At 34.4% G+C, this 19,372-nt stretch overlaps 2 protein-coding genes across 5 annotated transcripts in view; both read left to right on the top strand.

Annotated features, from left to right (window-relative positions):
- The window catches only part of gogo (thrombospondin-1 like protein golden goal), a 398,554-nt gene that overhangs the window by 309,342 nt on the left and 69,840 nt on the right, over positions 1 to 19,372 (top strand). For all 4 annotated transcript variants that reach the window (XM_074184938.1, XM_074184939.1, XM_074184941.1 and 1 more), the window contains one exon: positions 14,430 to 14,784. In XM_074184938.1, the coding sequence (XP_074041039.1) occupies positions 14,430 to 14,784 (355 nt within the window). The remainder of the gene's footprint in view (positions 1 to 14,429; positions 14,785 to 19,372) is intronic.
- LOC141486649 (uncharacterized) lies at positions 716 to 2,426 on the top strand. Its single transcript, XM_074185000.1, has one exon. The coding sequence runs from the start codon at positions 736 to 738 to the stop codon at positions 2,365 to 2,367; it is 1,632 nt and encodes a 543-aa protein (XP_074041101.1). The 5' UTR covers positions 716 to 735; the 3' UTR covers positions 2,368 to 2,426.

Raw genomic sequence — 19,372 nt, forward strand, 5'->3', positions numbered from 1 at the left:
AGTACTTTCTTGGTTTTTTCTCATTTTGTCTTCAATCGAGGACCGCCTGCCCGGTACTGACGATGCCCAATAGGCTGAAACAGCTGTATACCGGTGGCTCTTAAATTGAAATCAATATGGGAATGATCAAAGAGTACTTATCTATTTATTTTTTGATTTTCATGGAATTATTTTCCAGCAGCTTGACTGCATTAACCTTTCTAGATTTCATATTATATATATATATATATATATATATATATATATATATATATATATATATATATATATATATATATATATATATATATATATATATATATATATATATATATATATATATATCCCGGTAATATTCAAATGGGTAATTCCTATATTACAAATCAAATTGAAAAGGAAATTCTAATAACTGATAAAAAAATATGAATTGTCGAATTCATCCATTGTAATTCAGAAAATGAATTATGAGTTGATCAGAATGGTAATTTTCCATATGGTTATTGAACAGCATATAATTGGAAAGCTATTATTATCAGTACCTGAAAAGTAACCTCAATTAGAAAAGATAAAATGATTAGTAATTACCTGAAATGAGTTCCAATTTACCTGTCTCTCTCTATATATAAAGTAGAATGACAATATATGAAAGTAGTTATATCTTGGCAAACTCGTGAGTATCAGAGAAAAAAGAAGATAGAACTTGCATTTGCTCAGTGAAAAATCTCTTTAGGTTTGAAGTAGGAGAAGTTGATCGGAATGGACCAATCCCGCCAAAGAAATTTTCCACCAAGAGCTGAACCTGGTGATGTATATTCCGGTTCTTTCATCGCTGTCCCAAACTTTGGGCTGGTTCAGCAAATTAATCTCAACCTGTGTCTCCTTCCACAAGGAGGAACTTTGGCGCCACTGCCAGGATTGGGTTATCAAGTTCCACAAATGTATTCGGTGAACATACCGGTGGCCACGCCAGTTCTCCTGCCATGCCATGTGGCAACGGATGGAAAAAATATGGATTTATTGTCAGCGACTCAGGAAGTACATAATTTCTCACCAGGTACCTGTGTTAATCTGAAACCTACTGGAACACAAAAGAGAACTGACAATGAAGTGACAACTAGTGACATCGTGGAACAAGGAGATGGAGGCAATTCTCCAATACCAGTTATAAAACAAGAATTGATTGAAACTCAGAAACAAAATGATGTCAACATTGATGTCATCACAACTAGGAATAACTCGACTGGAACAATTCAGCAACAGGATGACGATATTATCTGTTCAGGATTCAATATTAAGCAGGAATTAATTGTAGACCACGAACAAGAAAGCAGTATAGTTATCCCCACAACTACATCAGAAGTCGTACCAAAGTTAGCTGGAGCTCAGGAACGAAATGAGCCGAGCTTCAATAATCTCGTAGCCAATAGAGACCTAGGACAGCCGCTGAGAGTATCTTTTACAAATCATCAGCTCATGGTATTAGAACAGGAATTCAGTGTGCATCGTTTTCCATCGAAGATGGAAAGGGTTGAAATTTCTAGGAAGCTTCAATTATCAGAGAAACAAGTGAAAATTTGGTTTCAAAATCGAAGAATGAGATCTAAGAAGTATTGTAGCCGAATCGAACAAAATCGACAGTCTACTGAACAACAAAAAAATAATAACGATAGTGCGACGCCTAGTGAAATTTCAGATGAAACATCGCCGAAACAGAATAATGGAAACATTTCTTGGACACCTAGCATAAAACAGGAATTGACTGAATCTCTGGACCGAAATGAGTTCGATGTGGACATCGACACTAGACAATATTCGATTGAAGCTATGCAGCAAAAAAGTGACAGTGTTTTTCCTTCAAGGCCCAGTATCAAGCAGCAATTGATTGAATCTCAAGAGCAAAATGAATTCAATGTGGACAGCATCAACACTGGACTATATTCCATCGAAACAATGCAGCGGAAAAGTGACAGTGTTTTTTCTCCAATACTCAGTATCAAGCAGGAATTGACTGAAGATCAAGAACAAAATAACTGTACCGTCATCCCTACAGTTAGCCCGCATTCATTAGTTGCTGCGAATGAAGACAATGTTGTTTCGCCAACTTCTAGCGTCAATCCAGACTCGATTGGAGCTCAGCAACGAGACGTATTGGAATCCAATAATCTCTTAGCCACCATAGATCTCACCAAAAGGTTCAGAACAATTTTCACGAAACAACAGCTCGAAGTATTGGCAGATGAATTCAAAGTGGGTCAGTTTCTATCAAGAGCGAGGAGAGCAGAGATTTCAAACAGGCTTCAGTTATCAGAGAGACAAGTTACATTATGGTTTCAAAATCAGAGGATGAAAAATAAGAAGGTTGGTTGTGCAATTCCGCAAACACGATAATTGGTTGCCTCAATCCGGACCCAGGCCCTTCGTAAATCATTTATGTATAAATGGTAATTTTGGTGTACATTCAAGTTGAATTTGAATAGTATATGTATGCATCTCGAAAAAATAAATAATTGAAAAAATATCAATGGGTATGAATAAAAAATCCTTGACACATCTCACAACAGTATTCTAGTGGTTTTTTCTATTCTTTTTTTCAAACAGAGTATTAAATTGATTTTAACTGAATTTTTTTGAAAAGAATAGTAATTGATGTATCTTTGAATATCATAATCATAACTTTTTCGTAATGAACAGAATATCAAAATATGCCAAATAAATATTAAAACTATAAAGAATTTGAATACTGAATTGAAAGATAAAACTGATACTACCAAGAAGTCAAATATGATTTATAACATTCCTTGTAACAATTGTAACTTGGATGATATTGGAACAACATCTAGAATTCTTAATGATAGGATAAGTTCACATTAAAGTAATATGAAGCTTGATAAAAAATCATGCGCATTAGCACAATATTCTATAGAAACAGGACATAAACCAAATAACTCTTATATCATAGTTTTACATACCTACAGAAAAAATATTTCTAAACGCCTTTTTCTTGAAATGATTGAAATTAATAAGTCTTCTGTTTGTATGAATAAGAAAACTGACATTGATAATCTCAGCAATATATACAGTAACTTACTGGAACTACATCAAAAACATAATAATAATGGAAATTGTATCAATCAATAACTCTTTCTTCAAAGATTATGAAATCATCATACCCATTGAAAAATGACATTTATGTGAAGGTATGACATTTGTCAAACCTAAAATAATCTTATGCATGTTTAACCTTCTCCGTCAGTTTATATGTTGAATTTATTATTTTTGACTCATTTTTACTGTAAGTATGATTGATTTTCAATGTTTTTCAATGGCGAGAGAAACTAACAAGTCAACTGGCTGAAGCTCAAGATCAAAATGAATTCAATGAGACAACATCAACACTGGACAGCATTCGATTGAAACAATGCAGCGAAAAAGTGACAGTGTTTTTCTTCAATACTCAGTAGCAGCAGGAATTGCCTGGAGATCAAGATAATGAGGTCAAATCCAAAACCGGTCGTTTAAATAAAATCTACCAGTGGTATTTAGACAAAAGTGTTTTTATTCATCTTATGCAAGTGATCATGAATTACCATAAAGTAAACAAGCCATTAATCACGCATGTTAGAAATTCAAAAACATATGTTTAAAAAATTAAAACTCATCATTCTGAAAAACCTCAGAATGGATTAGCATAAGTTTTTGACCTAAATTGTATAATCTCGCCTTGTTTATAAACAAATTCAAGAACTCTCAATATCTCATGAACGAACAAACTGAAATGAATAATTCGCCATTATTGAATCTGTTCATTTCCAGGTAAAAGTAGTTAGGTATATTTACGGTACTTTCCAAAAATTTATTGACATAGTTAATAAATTCATACCTGACTGTTTCAATAGAGAAAGCTATTGTATAGCGAAACATGTGTGGCGGCTTTTCTAAAACTTTCTATAGTGAAAATCATACAATAAACTATATTTATTAGTCTTAATATTGATTTTCATCAAATATCGGCCAGTTCCATTCTTTTAATTTTCCTTTTGATTATTCATTTTCTCTTTTCACAAGGATAAGAATTTATTATACTTTGAAATTTGTCAATAGAAATTTGAAAACAAATGTTGAAAAAAATCGAAAACTCAACATTCTGAAAAACCTTTAGAATAGATCAGCATAACTTCCGATATGATCCACGCAACAAGCAAAGATTCATGTGTAGCTCAAAATATCGAAATGATAATAGCATTGTGCCCACATCTAGCATGGATCCGAAATCCGCTAGAGCTCAAGAACAAAATGAGTCAAACTTCAATAACATCGTAGCCGACAGAGACCCAGGATGAAGGCTAGAATTATATTTCACAGGGCAACATCTCATGGTAATAGAACAGAAGTTGAATGTGGAGGATTTTTCATCATAGCTATTGTAATCGCTGTTGATTATTTTAATTATCATATTTATGGTAACGATAATGTATAAAATAAAACCGATCTGAATTACTCAAATATAATATCTCTGTTTCCTATTCGCCAGAAACGATAAAAAAAAGATTTGTCCAATGTACTATTTAGAAATGACAACTCATCATTAGTAAAAAAATATATTTCTGCAGGTTGGCCCAAAAATTTGAAAAATATATCTGATATTTCAAAAAATATTTTCAATATTCGTAATGATGCTTTAGAAATCGAATGATTATTTATGGAGACAAATTAATAATAACAAATAGTTTAAGGGGTGAAGGGTTGAAAATATTACATGAAGCTCATTCGGGGATGAATTAGTATAAAGCAAGAGCACATGAAAGTATGACGGGGCTAATGAATATATTGCGATCCGTTCGAGTTTTGGAACATCTGTCCGCTATTCTACAGCAAAATCCATTTGTTTGTGAATAGATTTATTCTGATTTCAAACGTATTGAAAGTCATTTATTACATCAAGCTATGTGACTCATTATCGATGTTGAACACAATTTCAAATTATTTTCTAGTTATTTTTCAGTTTGTATTGCTATCAATGCATCCATTTAGTGGATTTATAAACTTGCGTTCATAACAACTCAACCATGCCACACGGCTCCGATAAATGATTCTTTACAGCCCTCTTAGACTCTTAAAAATGATTCTCCATAGCTCCCTACGACTATGAGAAATATATCTGACAGACCAGAGCTTCGGAAAGGATACACCGAAATATGTTCTCTGCGGTCCGATAAAATCATTTCTTTCATGTATTTCTTTAGATATTGACGAGGTCACATCATTTCTTTCAAACAATAGGAAACATAGATCACCTCTGATGGTGACATAGTCCACGGTCGTTCCGAAGTCAAGTGGTGGGGGAAGAACTTCGGAACGATATCAATCAACTACTCATTTTTCAAAATTCACTACAATTTTGAATAGCAGGTAAAATACAAAAGCAGGTTGAGACCTGTTATTTATTTCCACCAACGTTTACCTTATACCTTATATCTTAATTTTACAGGTAGTTGAACCTAGTCTTTAATTAGGGTGAATTAATAATTCTACCTGCTCTTTCCAGGAAGTTGAATCTAGCCTCAGTTTGGTTAATGGACGATTATAGCTGGTCTTTCCCGGTAGTTAAATCTAGTCTTCAATTAAGTGAATTGACGGTTTTACTTGCTCTTTCCAGGTTGTTGAGTCTAGTCTAGAATTAATCATATACCCTGGTATATGATTAATTCCTATTTTGCTTTTCCGAACAGGATGGATAAATAGCTCATGAGATATTAAAATTTTGAAACGTTTGGAAATTTCAACCAAAGATGACCACGGTAAAACCCATAAAATCAACCAAAACAGATTGAAACCTGTTATCTCTTTTTACCTGCTTTCACCATTGAATTAACGGATATACTTTCTCTTTCCAGGTAGTTCAATTAGGTGAATTGACGATTATACCTGATTATATATACCTGATTATATAATATAAAAAGTAGACTGACCCTAACTTCAGATATTGATTGGCAAACTCCTGTCACACTTGATCGAAATGGACCGATCTAGCCAAGGAAATGTTTCAGCAAGGATTGGACCTAGTGATGTATATTCCAGTTCCTTCATAGCTATCCCAAACATTGGGTTTGTTCACCAAGTGTATCCACAAGGATACAGTTTGGCGCCAATGCCAGGGTTCGGTTATCAAGTTCCTCAAATGTATTCGTTGAACATACCAGTGGTACCGACAATTCTCATTCCATGCAATATTCCAACGGAAAAAGAAAATATGTCCTTATTGTCAGCGACTCGGGAGAAATATAATTTATCACCAGGTGCTTCTGTTAATCTGAGTTCAACTGTGAATCAAATGAGAACTGACGATGAAGTGATGACTAGTGGAATTGCTGGTGGATCATCCCAAAAACAAAAAGATGGAAGCGTTTCTCCAATGCCAGTTATAAAACAAGAATTGACTGAAACTCAGAAACAAAATGATGTCAACATTGATATCACAACTAGGAAGAACTCTGCTGAAACAATTCAGCAACATTATGGCGATATTATCTCTTCACCATTCAATATCAAGCAGGAATCACTTGAAAACCCGGAACAAAATAGCTGTATCGTGAATCCCACGACTAGTATAGAGCCGTGTGTAGCTCCAGAGAAACGAAATGGTGATGGGATTCTGCCTACATCGGGCATCGTACCCAAGTTAGCTGGAGCTCAGGGACAAAATGGGCTAGACCTAGGACAGCCGCTGAGAGTATCTTTTACAAGTCATCAGCTCACGGTGTTGGAAGAGGAATTCAGAATGCATCGTTATCCATCGAAAATGGAAAGGGTTGAAATTTCTAGTAAGCTTCAATTATCAGAGAAACAGGTGAACGTCTGGTTTCAAAATAGAAGAGCGAAATGTAAGAAGTATGGTAGTCGAATCGAGGAAAACCAAGAATCTACTGAAAAGCAAGAAAATATACACCATAGTGCGGTGACTGAAGAAATTTTGAATGGAACATCGCTGAAACAGAAAGATGTTAGCATTTCTCCAATTCCCAGCATGAATCAGGAGTTGACTGAACCCTGCAACCTGCAAAGTGAGGACTTCAGCACTAAAGAATATTCGATTGCACCAATGCGGCAAAAATCTGACAGTGGTTTTTCTTCAGTACTCAGTATCAAGCAGGAATTGACTGAAGTATCTAGCATCAATGCAGGCTTGATTGGGGCTCAGGATCAAAATGGTTCGGGTAAGAGTAACCTCTCAGGCAATATAGATCTAACTAAACGGTTCAGAACAATTTTCACACAACAACAGCTGGAAGTGTTGAACAGAGAATTCGATGTGAATCAGTTTGTATCCTGGGAAAGGAGATCGGAAATTTCAAAAAAACTTCAATTGCCAGAGAAACAAGTTAGATTATGGTTTCAAAATCAGAGGAGGGTGAGGAAGAAAGTTGGAAGTACAATTTCGCACAAATCATGATACAGTATATAGAGGTTTTATGGTTCGTAATAAATGATTCAAATGGTTTCATGATTGTTCATTTTTTATGTATTCCTTCCAGATATTCACAAGTTCACTCATTCAGGACATTCCTCGGAGATACCACGGAGTTCGTTAGAAAACACTGCAAAAATCTGGCCAGCTCATTGGCCCGCAGACGATGCTTCAATAGAAAACCTAACATAAAGGTGTGACATTTTGAATGGTCGCTCCAATTGATTCGGACCACCAGTTCAAATTTTTCTACCGTGTTTATCGTGTTGGAATCGTGAAGATTCACACATTATCATTCGTGAATGGTGGATATAATCTAAACTATCGGTGTCAGGAAGAGGAGAAAACATTATTTTGGTTTGGTTTGCTATTTCTTAGGCATTTGGAATGGTTTCTCTTCAGCACTCTCCGACATATTCAAGTTGAGAATGAATTGTGTGAGGTGTTCCAGACATAAGTCAGAAATTCATGAGGAGATGTCCACGAGGAGGAGTTTTATCACCCCTTCTTTGGAAGATACTTCTGGATACCCTGATTAATCACCTCAACAATATTGAATTCTACTGAGATATTTCTTTTCACCAGGGAAGGAAGTGTATCGTTCTTTAAACCACCCGGAATCCTCGAAAGCAATCTATCTGTCCTCGGCAGGAAGCTAAAATGGACCTCTCACCTATAGAGTAGAGCAAAAAGAGCATATATGGCTTATGAGCAATGTCGAAGGACAGTGGGACGCACATAAGGTCTTTCACTCCGTGTGGTCACCTGGATCTACACTACATTAATAAGATCTATGCCAACGTACGTACATTGCATGGGGACGGTCATCCAAAAATTGAATCTAATACAGCGATTGGCTTGTTTAACCATCACAGGAGCCATGAGAACAACACCAACCGCGGCAATAGACCCCTCCATGTTCCGATTGCTCACGGCTGGTGTATACCTCGAAGTAGAAATGGGTCAATTGATGCTAAGCCTATGGCGACACGCATGCTCGATCTCTGCTGCAGGCAGCCAGTGATGCAATTGAACCCAGGTTTGTGTTCAATGAACCCTACGAATACAAATGAAACAGAACACAAAGTCAGATGCTACAAATACAATTGGCATATATACAGACGGCTCAATAACCAAAGAAGGTTCAGGATGTGGAGTTCACTCCAGATCACTAAACCTAGGGATTAAGTGAGGAATGGAAAGAAATACCAGCGTGGTTGAAACAGAACTGGCTGGTATTCCCATCGCCACAAAATAAATAACCAGGAAAGGAATTTCTAGCAAAAACCTTGAGCAGAAAATGTATTACCGCAGGGCTAGTACTACCAAGCCACCAAGATTTAGCCAAAGCCACGGTAGATGATAATATTTTCCTGAGGTGGGTTAAAGGGTACGAAAGAGTAAAAGTAATCGCATAACCGACTCTTCAGCCAAGGAAGCGGCAGGACTGAGAATTTTAGGACCCAGTGATACCTACGACCTGACGACTTCGACAATTGCGAAACTATCCAAACGTCGCAACCATGCTCAATCCCTGAAGAGATGGGCTGGAATCAAAGGATGCAGTCTTGTCAGGATCACCCTGGAAAGCTGGCGCCTACTGTCAGCAGTAGGGTATCTGACTGGCCACTGTCAACTAAGGAAACACCTTCATATTATGGGACTACCTTTTGATTTCGCTTTTTGATTTTGCTGTGCGAAAAAGCAAAATAGGTGTCGCGGTTTAATGAATCTTATATAATGAAAAATCGCATTAAATTTAAGATAGTGAGCAGTTGATTTATATCGATCCAAAGTTTTTACTCCATCTGTTGATCTTGAAACGGCCTCAACCGACGTCAAATGACTTTGTCTCGGTAGCCTTCAGATGGTTTCGGATTTGGCTTCGAATGACTATGAACCTACTTTTGTAGACTCAATTGTAGGCTGGATTCAACTACCTGGAAAGAGCAGATATAATCGTCCTTTAACTTAATTGATGACAGGAATAATTGTTAATTTATTTAATTGAAGGCAACATTTACATCCATAAACAAGTAAGGTATAATTTTCCATTCATTATGAAAGTGGGTGAAAAGAAATAACGGGTCTCGAATTTTGAAAAATGAGTAGTTGGTTCATATCGTTTCGGAGTTTTTCCCCCCCCACTTGACCTTGTAACGACCGTGGACCATGTCACATGACATTGACGATGACAACTTTCAACCTGAACGTATTATTATAAGATGCATATGATTTTTTGTTCAAACAACCCAAACTATCGGTATCAGAAAGAGAAGAAACCATTATTTTGGTATGATTTGCTATTTCTTGGGCATTTGGATTGTTTTTTCTTCAGCATTCTCCGGAATATTCAAGTTAATAATGAATTGTGAGAAGTGTTCTAGATAAGTCAGAAATTCTTAGATATATGATGGAAATGGCCGACTTTTGATGGGAATCCATAACTTTAGGCGTATCTTTACATAAAGACATGCCCGAAAATGCCATTGTATGGCGAAACACGTGCTGCGTTTTTGCAAAGCTGTCTAGTGAATATCTCACAATAAAGTGTTTTTTGAAATACTTAGATTTTACTCAGAAACAATTTAATTGTGAATATTAATGAATTGAATTGAAAATTATTTGTTCTCACTCCAAATGTAAAATTACAATTAAAAAATTGTGAATTACAATTTTGAGTGGAAATGAATTTGTTTGTTTGAGTTGAAAAAAGTTGAATCTTATCACCGAAACGTTGCTTAGTAAATTGGTTTGGACTCGACCACAACTGAGGGAGTAATTGGTTCACAAATTCTACCTGGTAGATAAGTAGCTCTTACTCTCTCCTTCATATTTTCCAGTGTGGTTGGAGGAGTGTCGTACACCTCATTTTTCAAGTATCCGCATAGCAAAAAATCAAGGCAAGTCAAATCTGTTGATCTCGCTGGCCAATTTTGTGGTCCTCCCCTACCAATCCATTTATTCGGAAAGCACATAATCAAAAACTATCTGACGCTGAATTTGAAATGTGCCGGAGCTCCATCTAATTGTAACCACAACTTTGTGTGGCAGTTACTTCTTTGATGACCTATATATTTATGTATAGAGTTAATTCTTTTGAAATTGATTGCTTGATTGAAAGCCAAAAACTTTCTATCACATAAAATCATTTACTCCTAAAAGTGAAACTCCTTGAATTTAAACAAGATTTTTTTTGGCTGGGATTTAATCAAATAAGCGAATGCTTGTCATTACGATTTCATCGATGACATATATTGATCAAATTCATTCTGTGACAGAAAATTGTAATTAAAGAATGAATAATGTGTTTTTTCTCATAATGTTATTCAGCTTGGTACTGAAGAGCCCTAAGGCAAGTGTCTAAAGGCAAAACATCGATGTCTACCATTGAGGATGACAGTGTTTCATGTGAGTGAAATTTTTACCTTCTATTTAGTATATGGTGTAGAAATCCTGTGAATGATATTTGAGTCAGTTCCATAACGAATGTTTGGAATATGAACTGAGTAGAGAAAATTGCTTTTTGGGTGATTCAGTCGTTGTTCAATAAAAAAAAACTTCGATTTTTGAACTATTCAAATTATAGTCCATTCACATTCATCTGGGGGCCAGATAATTCCAACATACAAAACAAAGCCTTCAACCTCTGCTCTTAAACTTTCATCCAGAAAACCAACAAAACACTGGATTAAAATTCACCGTAATCACTCTCAACTTAAACCGTGCAAATTCAGAGCGATGAATCACAACTTCAGAGCGACTGGATTGAACGTATATAGAGTCCACGCCTGCTGTACTTGATTTCCGATATTAAAAAGGATAATTAATGTGGGAATTACTCACATGAGAGTATTCATCTGGGTGGGAATATTCAACGTCCGCTACCATTTATAAATCTACTGATAGAACTTCAGTTTTTTTGTGTTTACCACAAAACTGATCTCCTAAAACGAGCAATTGAATTCATAATATCGTGGAATGAAATCCGGAATACTATTTTTTTTCGTGAAAAACCCTATTCTCCGTTTCAGTCATTTTATTTGATAGATATTTATGAAGGTTTGTTGGATACCAGGATCGATTCATCCCAGAAAAATAATTTTTTTCTTGCCAACGTTTCGAATTTAATAAAATACTTTTCCAGAGCCCTAGAAGGGACTTTTACATGTTGAAATAATAACTGAATTTGAAAATCATCAGACGCATTAGATATATGTGAGAAATAAAAAAAACACTGAAGCAATATAGGATAAAGAACTCTTGTCTGATTTTCATTTGTTATGACCGTTTTCGGTTTATTGATGCATTAACTTTCTTGTTCTTACTATGAAATATTAATCTCTTCCAACTGATCACACAGTAGGGTCAGGTAAATATCTGTCGGAAAACAACTACTTCCCCGACTAATATCACGCTGAATATTGAATTATATCCGCGGTTTTGAGGTATTACCTCTCGTCAGTACAGGAAAGATCCCACCCAGACAGTAAAGAGTTTTAATATATGGGATGTTTCTTCTCTGTTTGGGCCTTTGTTCATTAGATGGAGTTGTTACTAGTTAACAATCTTACTCTCAGACCAAGGTTTCATATATGTAGCGAAGCCATGTTTAGGGGTACATGTTTCTGGTTTTTAATTGATTTGTTAATTTCTAAGGCCTCTAAATCAACTGAAAATCAGAAACATATACCCCTAAACGAGCAACTTGATTTACGTAGGTCACCTCTCTTGAATTTATGAGTTTAACAACCCCTAGAATTTTCAGGGTGGTATTTTATGTTGGCATCCTGTCTTTCAAATACCTGTCTTTGCAGCATACCTGAAAATTCTAATGAAATCGATATTTCAAATTTCAGATTTCAGTTTTACACTTGATAATGGAGTCAAACCCAAAACCGGTCGTATAAATGAAATTCACCAGTAGTACTTAGACGAATATTTTTATTCATTTCATTTAAGTGATCACCATAAAGTAAACATCAATCACACATATAAAAAAATACTCTCTACTGTTTTTCTCATAAGACAATACAAAATTTGTCGGGTCAGCAACAAAAGAACACCAGTTCTCAAAAATTCGAAATGATTTGGGTATTCAAATATGAATCCAAAATTTGTTTGAAGGTGGTTGATAATGCTTCGTGGTGTATTTCATCAGTTCGGACTTCCATTGTCTAATATAATATGAATTGATTTAAAATCCCTGAAAAAAAAAGGATTGAACGAAAATAACAATTTTATTAAACAAAAAAACTGAAATTACTAAAAAATAACATACAAGCAACAACAACAAAAATGAAAAACTGAAATATCATTAAAAGTTTGAAATTTAAAAATATTATTAACAAAAATTGAAAAAATTATGAAAATTAAAAGATTTCAAACCAAGTTACGTCACACCGTTTCGATTGTTAGTATCCACAATGGTCTTTGGGGGGATAACTGGACTTATTCCTCCAAGATCCGACTATTTATAGGTCATTTGAGCGCTCTCATGTATCTCTACGCTAGCTTGACTAAATGCATTGTTGGACAACATATAAGCGGCTTCTTTGAATTTTCTCCTGAACCAGTGTTCCTCTTTGTGGATGATTTCAGCTTGAGCCCACTTGATATTATGTTGATGACTTCAAATATGCTCTGTTATTCCGGATTTGCTGATTTCTCCTCGCTGTGTGTGTTCTACCATCACTCAGGAGTAACCATTCCGTTGAAGGTCATTTTTGATGATGCCTAGTTCCTTTTCGAGACCTTCCTTTGCATAACAGAGCCCGAAGGCACAGTATAGTAGAGTCTTGATAATTCCTCTCTTAGTCGATTGACAATGGTTAGATTTCTGGTTCAGGAACTGTCCTGTATGAGTGGGTTTCCGATTTACAGATGTTTCCCTTTCAGTGTCGGTCCTCTTCACCAATATGTCTAAGAAAGGCAATTCGTTGTGGACTTCCTTCTCTATTGTGAAAGTGATGGAAAGTCTCACACAGTTGATGTGTTTCAGGAAGGCGTCTAGTTCAGTATTCCCATGGTTCCATATTATGAAGGTGTCGTCAACATATCTCAACCAGACTCGCGGTTTCTTGTGGGCTTCTTCAATGGCTAGAGTTTCAAACCACTCCATATATATGTTGGCTATGACTGGTGAAAGTGGCGAACCCATTGGCAGTTCCTCATCTTGTGTGAAAAATTCGTCCTTCAGTTGGAAGTAGCAGTTTCGTTCACAGCATCCTAGTAATTCCATGATCACTTGTATCGATAGGGTTGTTCTATCTTTCAGGTCCCTATTTTCGGATAGCTTCTTCTGTATGATTTGAAGTGCTTCTTCGACATGAACGTTGGTGTAGAGGCTTTCCACGTCGAAACTGATCAGTTGATTCTGCTCTTTGACTTCGATTCACCCTAGTAGTTCAACGAAATGCCTTGAATTTTTCACAAAAAAAGATGTTTTACCTTGCAATGGTTCAATTATTGGTAGTAAAAATCTAGACAAGTTCTGAGTGGCTGAATCTCTGGAACTAATGATCGGTCTGAGCGGAACATCCTTTTTGTGGATTTTGGGTAGTCCATACAAGTAAGGGGGCTTACTATATTGCGGTGTTAGCAATGATCTTTTTTTTTCTGAAAAATAGATTTGGTGTTTTTTCAAGTCTGGTACAAGTTCCTTTCAATTAATGCAGTAGAGTTTCTTACGATCTTCGTGTATTTTCCTTTCTGAAGCACCTCTTCGATCTTCTGTTCGTAGAGATCAGTATCCATGACGTAACTTGTTTGTGATCTTCCAATTTTCATTATTTTTTTCATTATTTATTGACAATATTTTTTAATTTTCAGCTTCTATTATTATTTCAATTTTTTGTTGTTGTTGCTTGTATGTTATTTCTTTGTGATTTCAGTTTTTTTGTTTAATAAAATGTTATTTTCGGTTAATGGAAGTCTGAACTGATGAAATTTGAATCTAAAATAATCATATACCTCTTATTTCCAGGTTGACTGGAGTGAACAGTTCGTTTTCAACGTACACGCTCGCAGTATATTTCCCTGCGACGTCCTCAATGGAGGCATCACCGTCCTCTTTCAATACCCTTCCTGCATTTTAGCCACAGGAGACAGAGTGAGACTTTTCGCTAGGCTGAGAGCCAACGTGGCCAGTTTGGCACCACCAACTTCTCTGGAGTACGTTGCAGAACAGCGAGTTATCAGAGGGCAGCACAGTCTTCACTTTGATTGCGATCTCTTCACTGAAAGATACGTCGAATATTGTTTCGTGTACGTCAGTCAGTCCATTTCTGGAGCGGTGGCTGATGTTAGGATGGATTGTGTGCCGACCTTGCCAGTTTCAGGTGAGTTTAGTAACCTGAGGAGACGCAAACTTTTTTGACGTATTCAAAAAACACACTTCAATGTGAGATTTCCACTGGAAAGTTCACCCAGTAACAAAGTATAAGTTGGACAATTTTGATGCGGAATATGATATTTGGGCCACTATTTGGAAAAATGGAACAGTGTATGTTCTGTGAAAATGGTTTGAATTTTTACTAGTATTTTGGTGCAAAATTTATATTTGTCTCTGTATGCATGTCCATCATAACTATCAGTATGATCTAATGACAAGTAATGATTGACTGAATTAATTAATGCTGAACAATTAGGTAATACAAATCTGTAAGTAGTACTAGTACTCTTTATGGGACTATTATTTTTATTAAGAATGAAATTTTCTGACAAATGGATAATGAAAAAGTTTTTCATATGTTGCAAACTTTTTGAAACTTACTATTGCAATATCTGTGTCTTGCAGTTTTATCGAAAAAACTTTTCTATCATTATAATAATAATAATGATAATAATGTTTATTCACAGATATATCATTATATACATTTGATAGAGAATTTAGTTGAACAAACAGACAATATCACAAAAGTCACAGAAGTGACCTGTGCGTGATAACATTGATATGACAGATAATAACAATATAAATAATAACACATAAATAAGAATAATAATTGAAATATTACATTTTTACAATGACATGTTGAAATATCTCAATCATAAAAAAGACAGTATTGAAATATCAATCAATCAGTTTTCAATAATCAAATTTGTTGGAGAAGGTGTAATCAGAACCAAACTGAAACATTCCCAAATGAATCAACAGTCGAACAGAACGAATAAAACTGGGGTACATAGAAAATATCCTATATATTTGTGTACTAATTTTGCTGTAAGATGTTATTTTTCAATTTTTTCAATTATTTGGTGAATCGCTCTCCGGTTCCTCTGATATACATATGTTTTCAATTCTCTTTTGAATTTCGATATCGATTGTTGAATTTTTATTTCATCAGGAAGAGTGTTGAAAGCCCTTGGACCCAAAAATTGATGACTTTTCTGGCCTAGTGACTTGCTCATTAGCGGTGGGACAAATTTGTTTTTTCCTCTGGCAAGATACGTATGATCCAGATTGAGGTCAATTTTTTTTTGGAATACTGCAATATTCAGCTGTTCAAAATATATTTGTCTCAGGTCAAACGTTTTTGTATCTTTATATACTTGATCACTGGAGTATCGACTATTTTTATTCAGGGACACTTCCAATTCATCAAGGTGTGTTCTTGACACTCCGGTCCATCCGAGAATACCGTATTTCAAGTGTGGTTCGACAAGACTTTTGTACAAAATGATTTTTTGATCTCGGTCCAAGTACTCCATCACATACTTGAATTTATATAAAATGCATCACAATTTTTTCAATAGATAGCTGAGATGGAGATGTGAATCTATGATGATTCCTAAATATTTAAATTTTTCGTTTGGTTTTATTGTACATTTTGTTAGAGTAATATCAAACGTAGGAAGAAATGCATCTTGACAGTTAAATGGTAGGTAGTGTGTTATTCGGCATTTATTGATAAGAGGTTATAGTCGAACCATATTTTCAATTTATTGAGGTCTGTTTGAATTTCATTTCTCAGGTCATATCAGTTGTTATCTGCATAAAAAAGGACAGTATCATCAGCAACGCTTGTGATTTTTCCATTTTTTTCCACGCATAGTAGGTAGTTGAGGTATATTGTGAATAATATTGGTCCCAGTACCGTTCCTTGGGGTACTCTACATGTAATGGATTTTTTCCGACTCGTTTTCCCTTTGAATTTCAATATTTGCCCTCGGTCTGTTAGATAATTCTTTAATAATTCATATGATGAACCTCTTATACCTATGTCCTCAAGTTTTCGTAGAAGAATGGAATGGTCAACGGTATCGAAAGCCTTCGTGAGATCTATAAATACTGCTATTGATGGAATACCTTTATCCAATGCATTGTGTATGTCTCCAGTTAAGACCTGAATTGTATCCTGGGTAGATTTTCCCTCCCTAAACCCATATTGTGTTGTTGAAAGTAATCCATATTTGTTAATGAATTTGCTCAATCTAGTTTTCAAAATTATTTTCAGTATTTCGGTTTGAGATTAAGGAAATAGGTCTATAGTTACTGATATCAGTTTCATCTCCGCTTTTATAAATAGGTGTGACTACCGACAGCTCAAAAGTAGAGGGAAATTCACCTGTTTCCAGAGATTTAATAATCATAATATTTAATGGTTCTTTTATATAATTTGCTATGAGTTTTAATGTTTCTGCCTTCAAAAACCGTCGATTCCCGGAACATTTTTATTTTCCAGTTCAGATACAACATTTTTTATTTGCGTGCATCAGTCGGATTCAAAAAAAAAGTTTTCTCATGAATTATTTTATGTTCTACATAATTTAAGGGCTTCTCAATTTGTTTTGCTAAGTTTTTGCCGATATTAATGAGAAAATCATTGAAATTATCTGTGATTTCAGAAGGTTTGTTTATCATTCTGCCGTTTTGATCTCTAATGGTGTTTGTTTCTTCATTCTTCTGGATATTCACCATACTGTTTCGATACTCATTGTACGTGACCTCATTCACTTCTATCGAATATGTCCGATATATCGTTCGGAGAGCTCTCGATTCACAACATACACTGCTTGCTTCTTGTCGGGTAATATCAAAGAAACTTGTCAACCGTATTGGCCCGACTGCTGACATTGAGAATTCCGATAACACTTCTGGGTCTTGCTCGATTTTCTTATCTTCGAATTGCAGGCCAGTGATCTTTTTACATCAAACCAGATGCTGGGGTGATACTAGTCTCGTATATAGGTCGTATAAAAACCAGGAGGATTCATTTATAACAATGAATGCCAGATGAGTTGATTTTGGCTGATATTTTCAATATCCACTTAGGCTTTGTTTGCATTCGATTCGGAAGTTTGCATTCGATTTGGAATAACTTCTAGCAAATTTTTGAGAAATTTCAAGAGAGTCTCGGAAAAATTGCAAAAGTTATAAAAAAATTAGTAAAAAACGGGCGGTTTGAATTTTTGCAAATGTCTCGGAAAATATTAAAGATATCTGAAATTTCAAAAAAGATCCCTAAAGAAGAGGGAATTTCTTCTAGGCACTTGTATCAATAAACATTCCTGGATTTTTTTTTCTGTTATCATTTTATTAGATATACTATAGTTGATTAACAAATTTTCATACATTTCTAATTAACATATGAAACATGGTGATTTTTAAACTAAAAGCCTCAAACATTTTTTTCACTTCTTGGAGCTTTTCTTGAAAGGCTTCAAAAAAGATTCCCGTTGGAAAACATTTTTCACCTTGTTATTAATAATTATAAACGTTAAAAAGTGATAAATTCAACTGAAGCAATGAAATTTTTTTTCTAATATTCGTATTTGTTCGTATTTTTATCATTAGAAATAACATCAAAATGATTCTTCATAATTCATAGTATTATTCGTTTAACAAAATTTTATAAACAAATGTATTGTTTATGAGATATTTGAAATTTTTTTGGGGGGAATATTGTGATTTCTGAAAATAAAATCGTTTTTTGTAAAAAAAATTTTCATCTTTCAAAGACGCATTTGTTGATTAACATTTTTTTTGCTACTAAATATGAATATTAGGGAACGATTTTTTCAAATCCTAATTCCTATTTATTTACATTTTTATTTTATTTCTATTATATTTTTTCTATTCGTTTAATAAAGAAGTTGATTCAAATGAATTAATTTCTATGATATATTTTTTCAATATTACCAAAAAAGACGAACATGTGTCACTTATTGTGTGAGAAAAAATTCTCTACTTTTTACAAATTTTTTAATATTTCATTTTTTTATACAAGAAGCAGTATTGAAAAAATATATCGTGAAAATTAATTTGCTTGACACAAATTGTTTATTGAATGAATAGAGAGAATATGAATTAATTTTTTTTCGGAATATAAAAGAGAAATAAAATTATGATTGAAAATAAATCGTTCCCTAAAATTCATTTTCAGTAGCAAAAAAAATGTTATTCAGTAAATGCGTTTTCTAGCAATAAAACAATTTTTTAAAAAACGATTTCGTATTTAAAATCATAATATTCATCACTGATAAGAATCCCCTCAACGAAATTTCAAATATCCTATAAACAATGCATTTATTTATAACAATTTTTTGAACAAATAGAGCTGAAAATTATGAAAAATAATTTTTATGCTCTTCTAATAATAATAGTACGAATAAATTTTGAGATTAATTTTTTTTTATTGCTTTGATTGAATTTTTCACTTTTCAACGTCTTTGATTATTAATAACAAAGAGGAAAAACAATTTTTTTTATTTTTTCAACATGAATTTTTCTTGAAGGCTTTCAAGAAAAGCTTCAAAAAGTGAACAGAATTTTTATGTTAATTCAAAATTTGTAAAAATTACCTAAATAACTAGGGTATGTTTGATAAAATAACCCCTTTTTTTTAACAAATTGTTTCACTTTTGCTATTTTTTCGAGCCCCTCTTGAAATTATTCAAAAAGTTGATTGAGGTCATTTTGAATCGAGT

This window comes from Leptinotarsa decemlineata, unplaced genomic scaffold (assembly GCF_025532065.1).
Source record: "Leptinotarsa decemlineata unplaced genomic scaffold, Ldec_3_MD MMD2_tig00026361_RagTag_RagTag, whole genome shotgun sequence".
Taxonomy (NCBI): domain Eukaryota; kingdom Metazoa; phylum Arthropoda; class Insecta; order Coleoptera; family Chrysomelidae; genus Leptinotarsa; species Leptinotarsa decemlineata.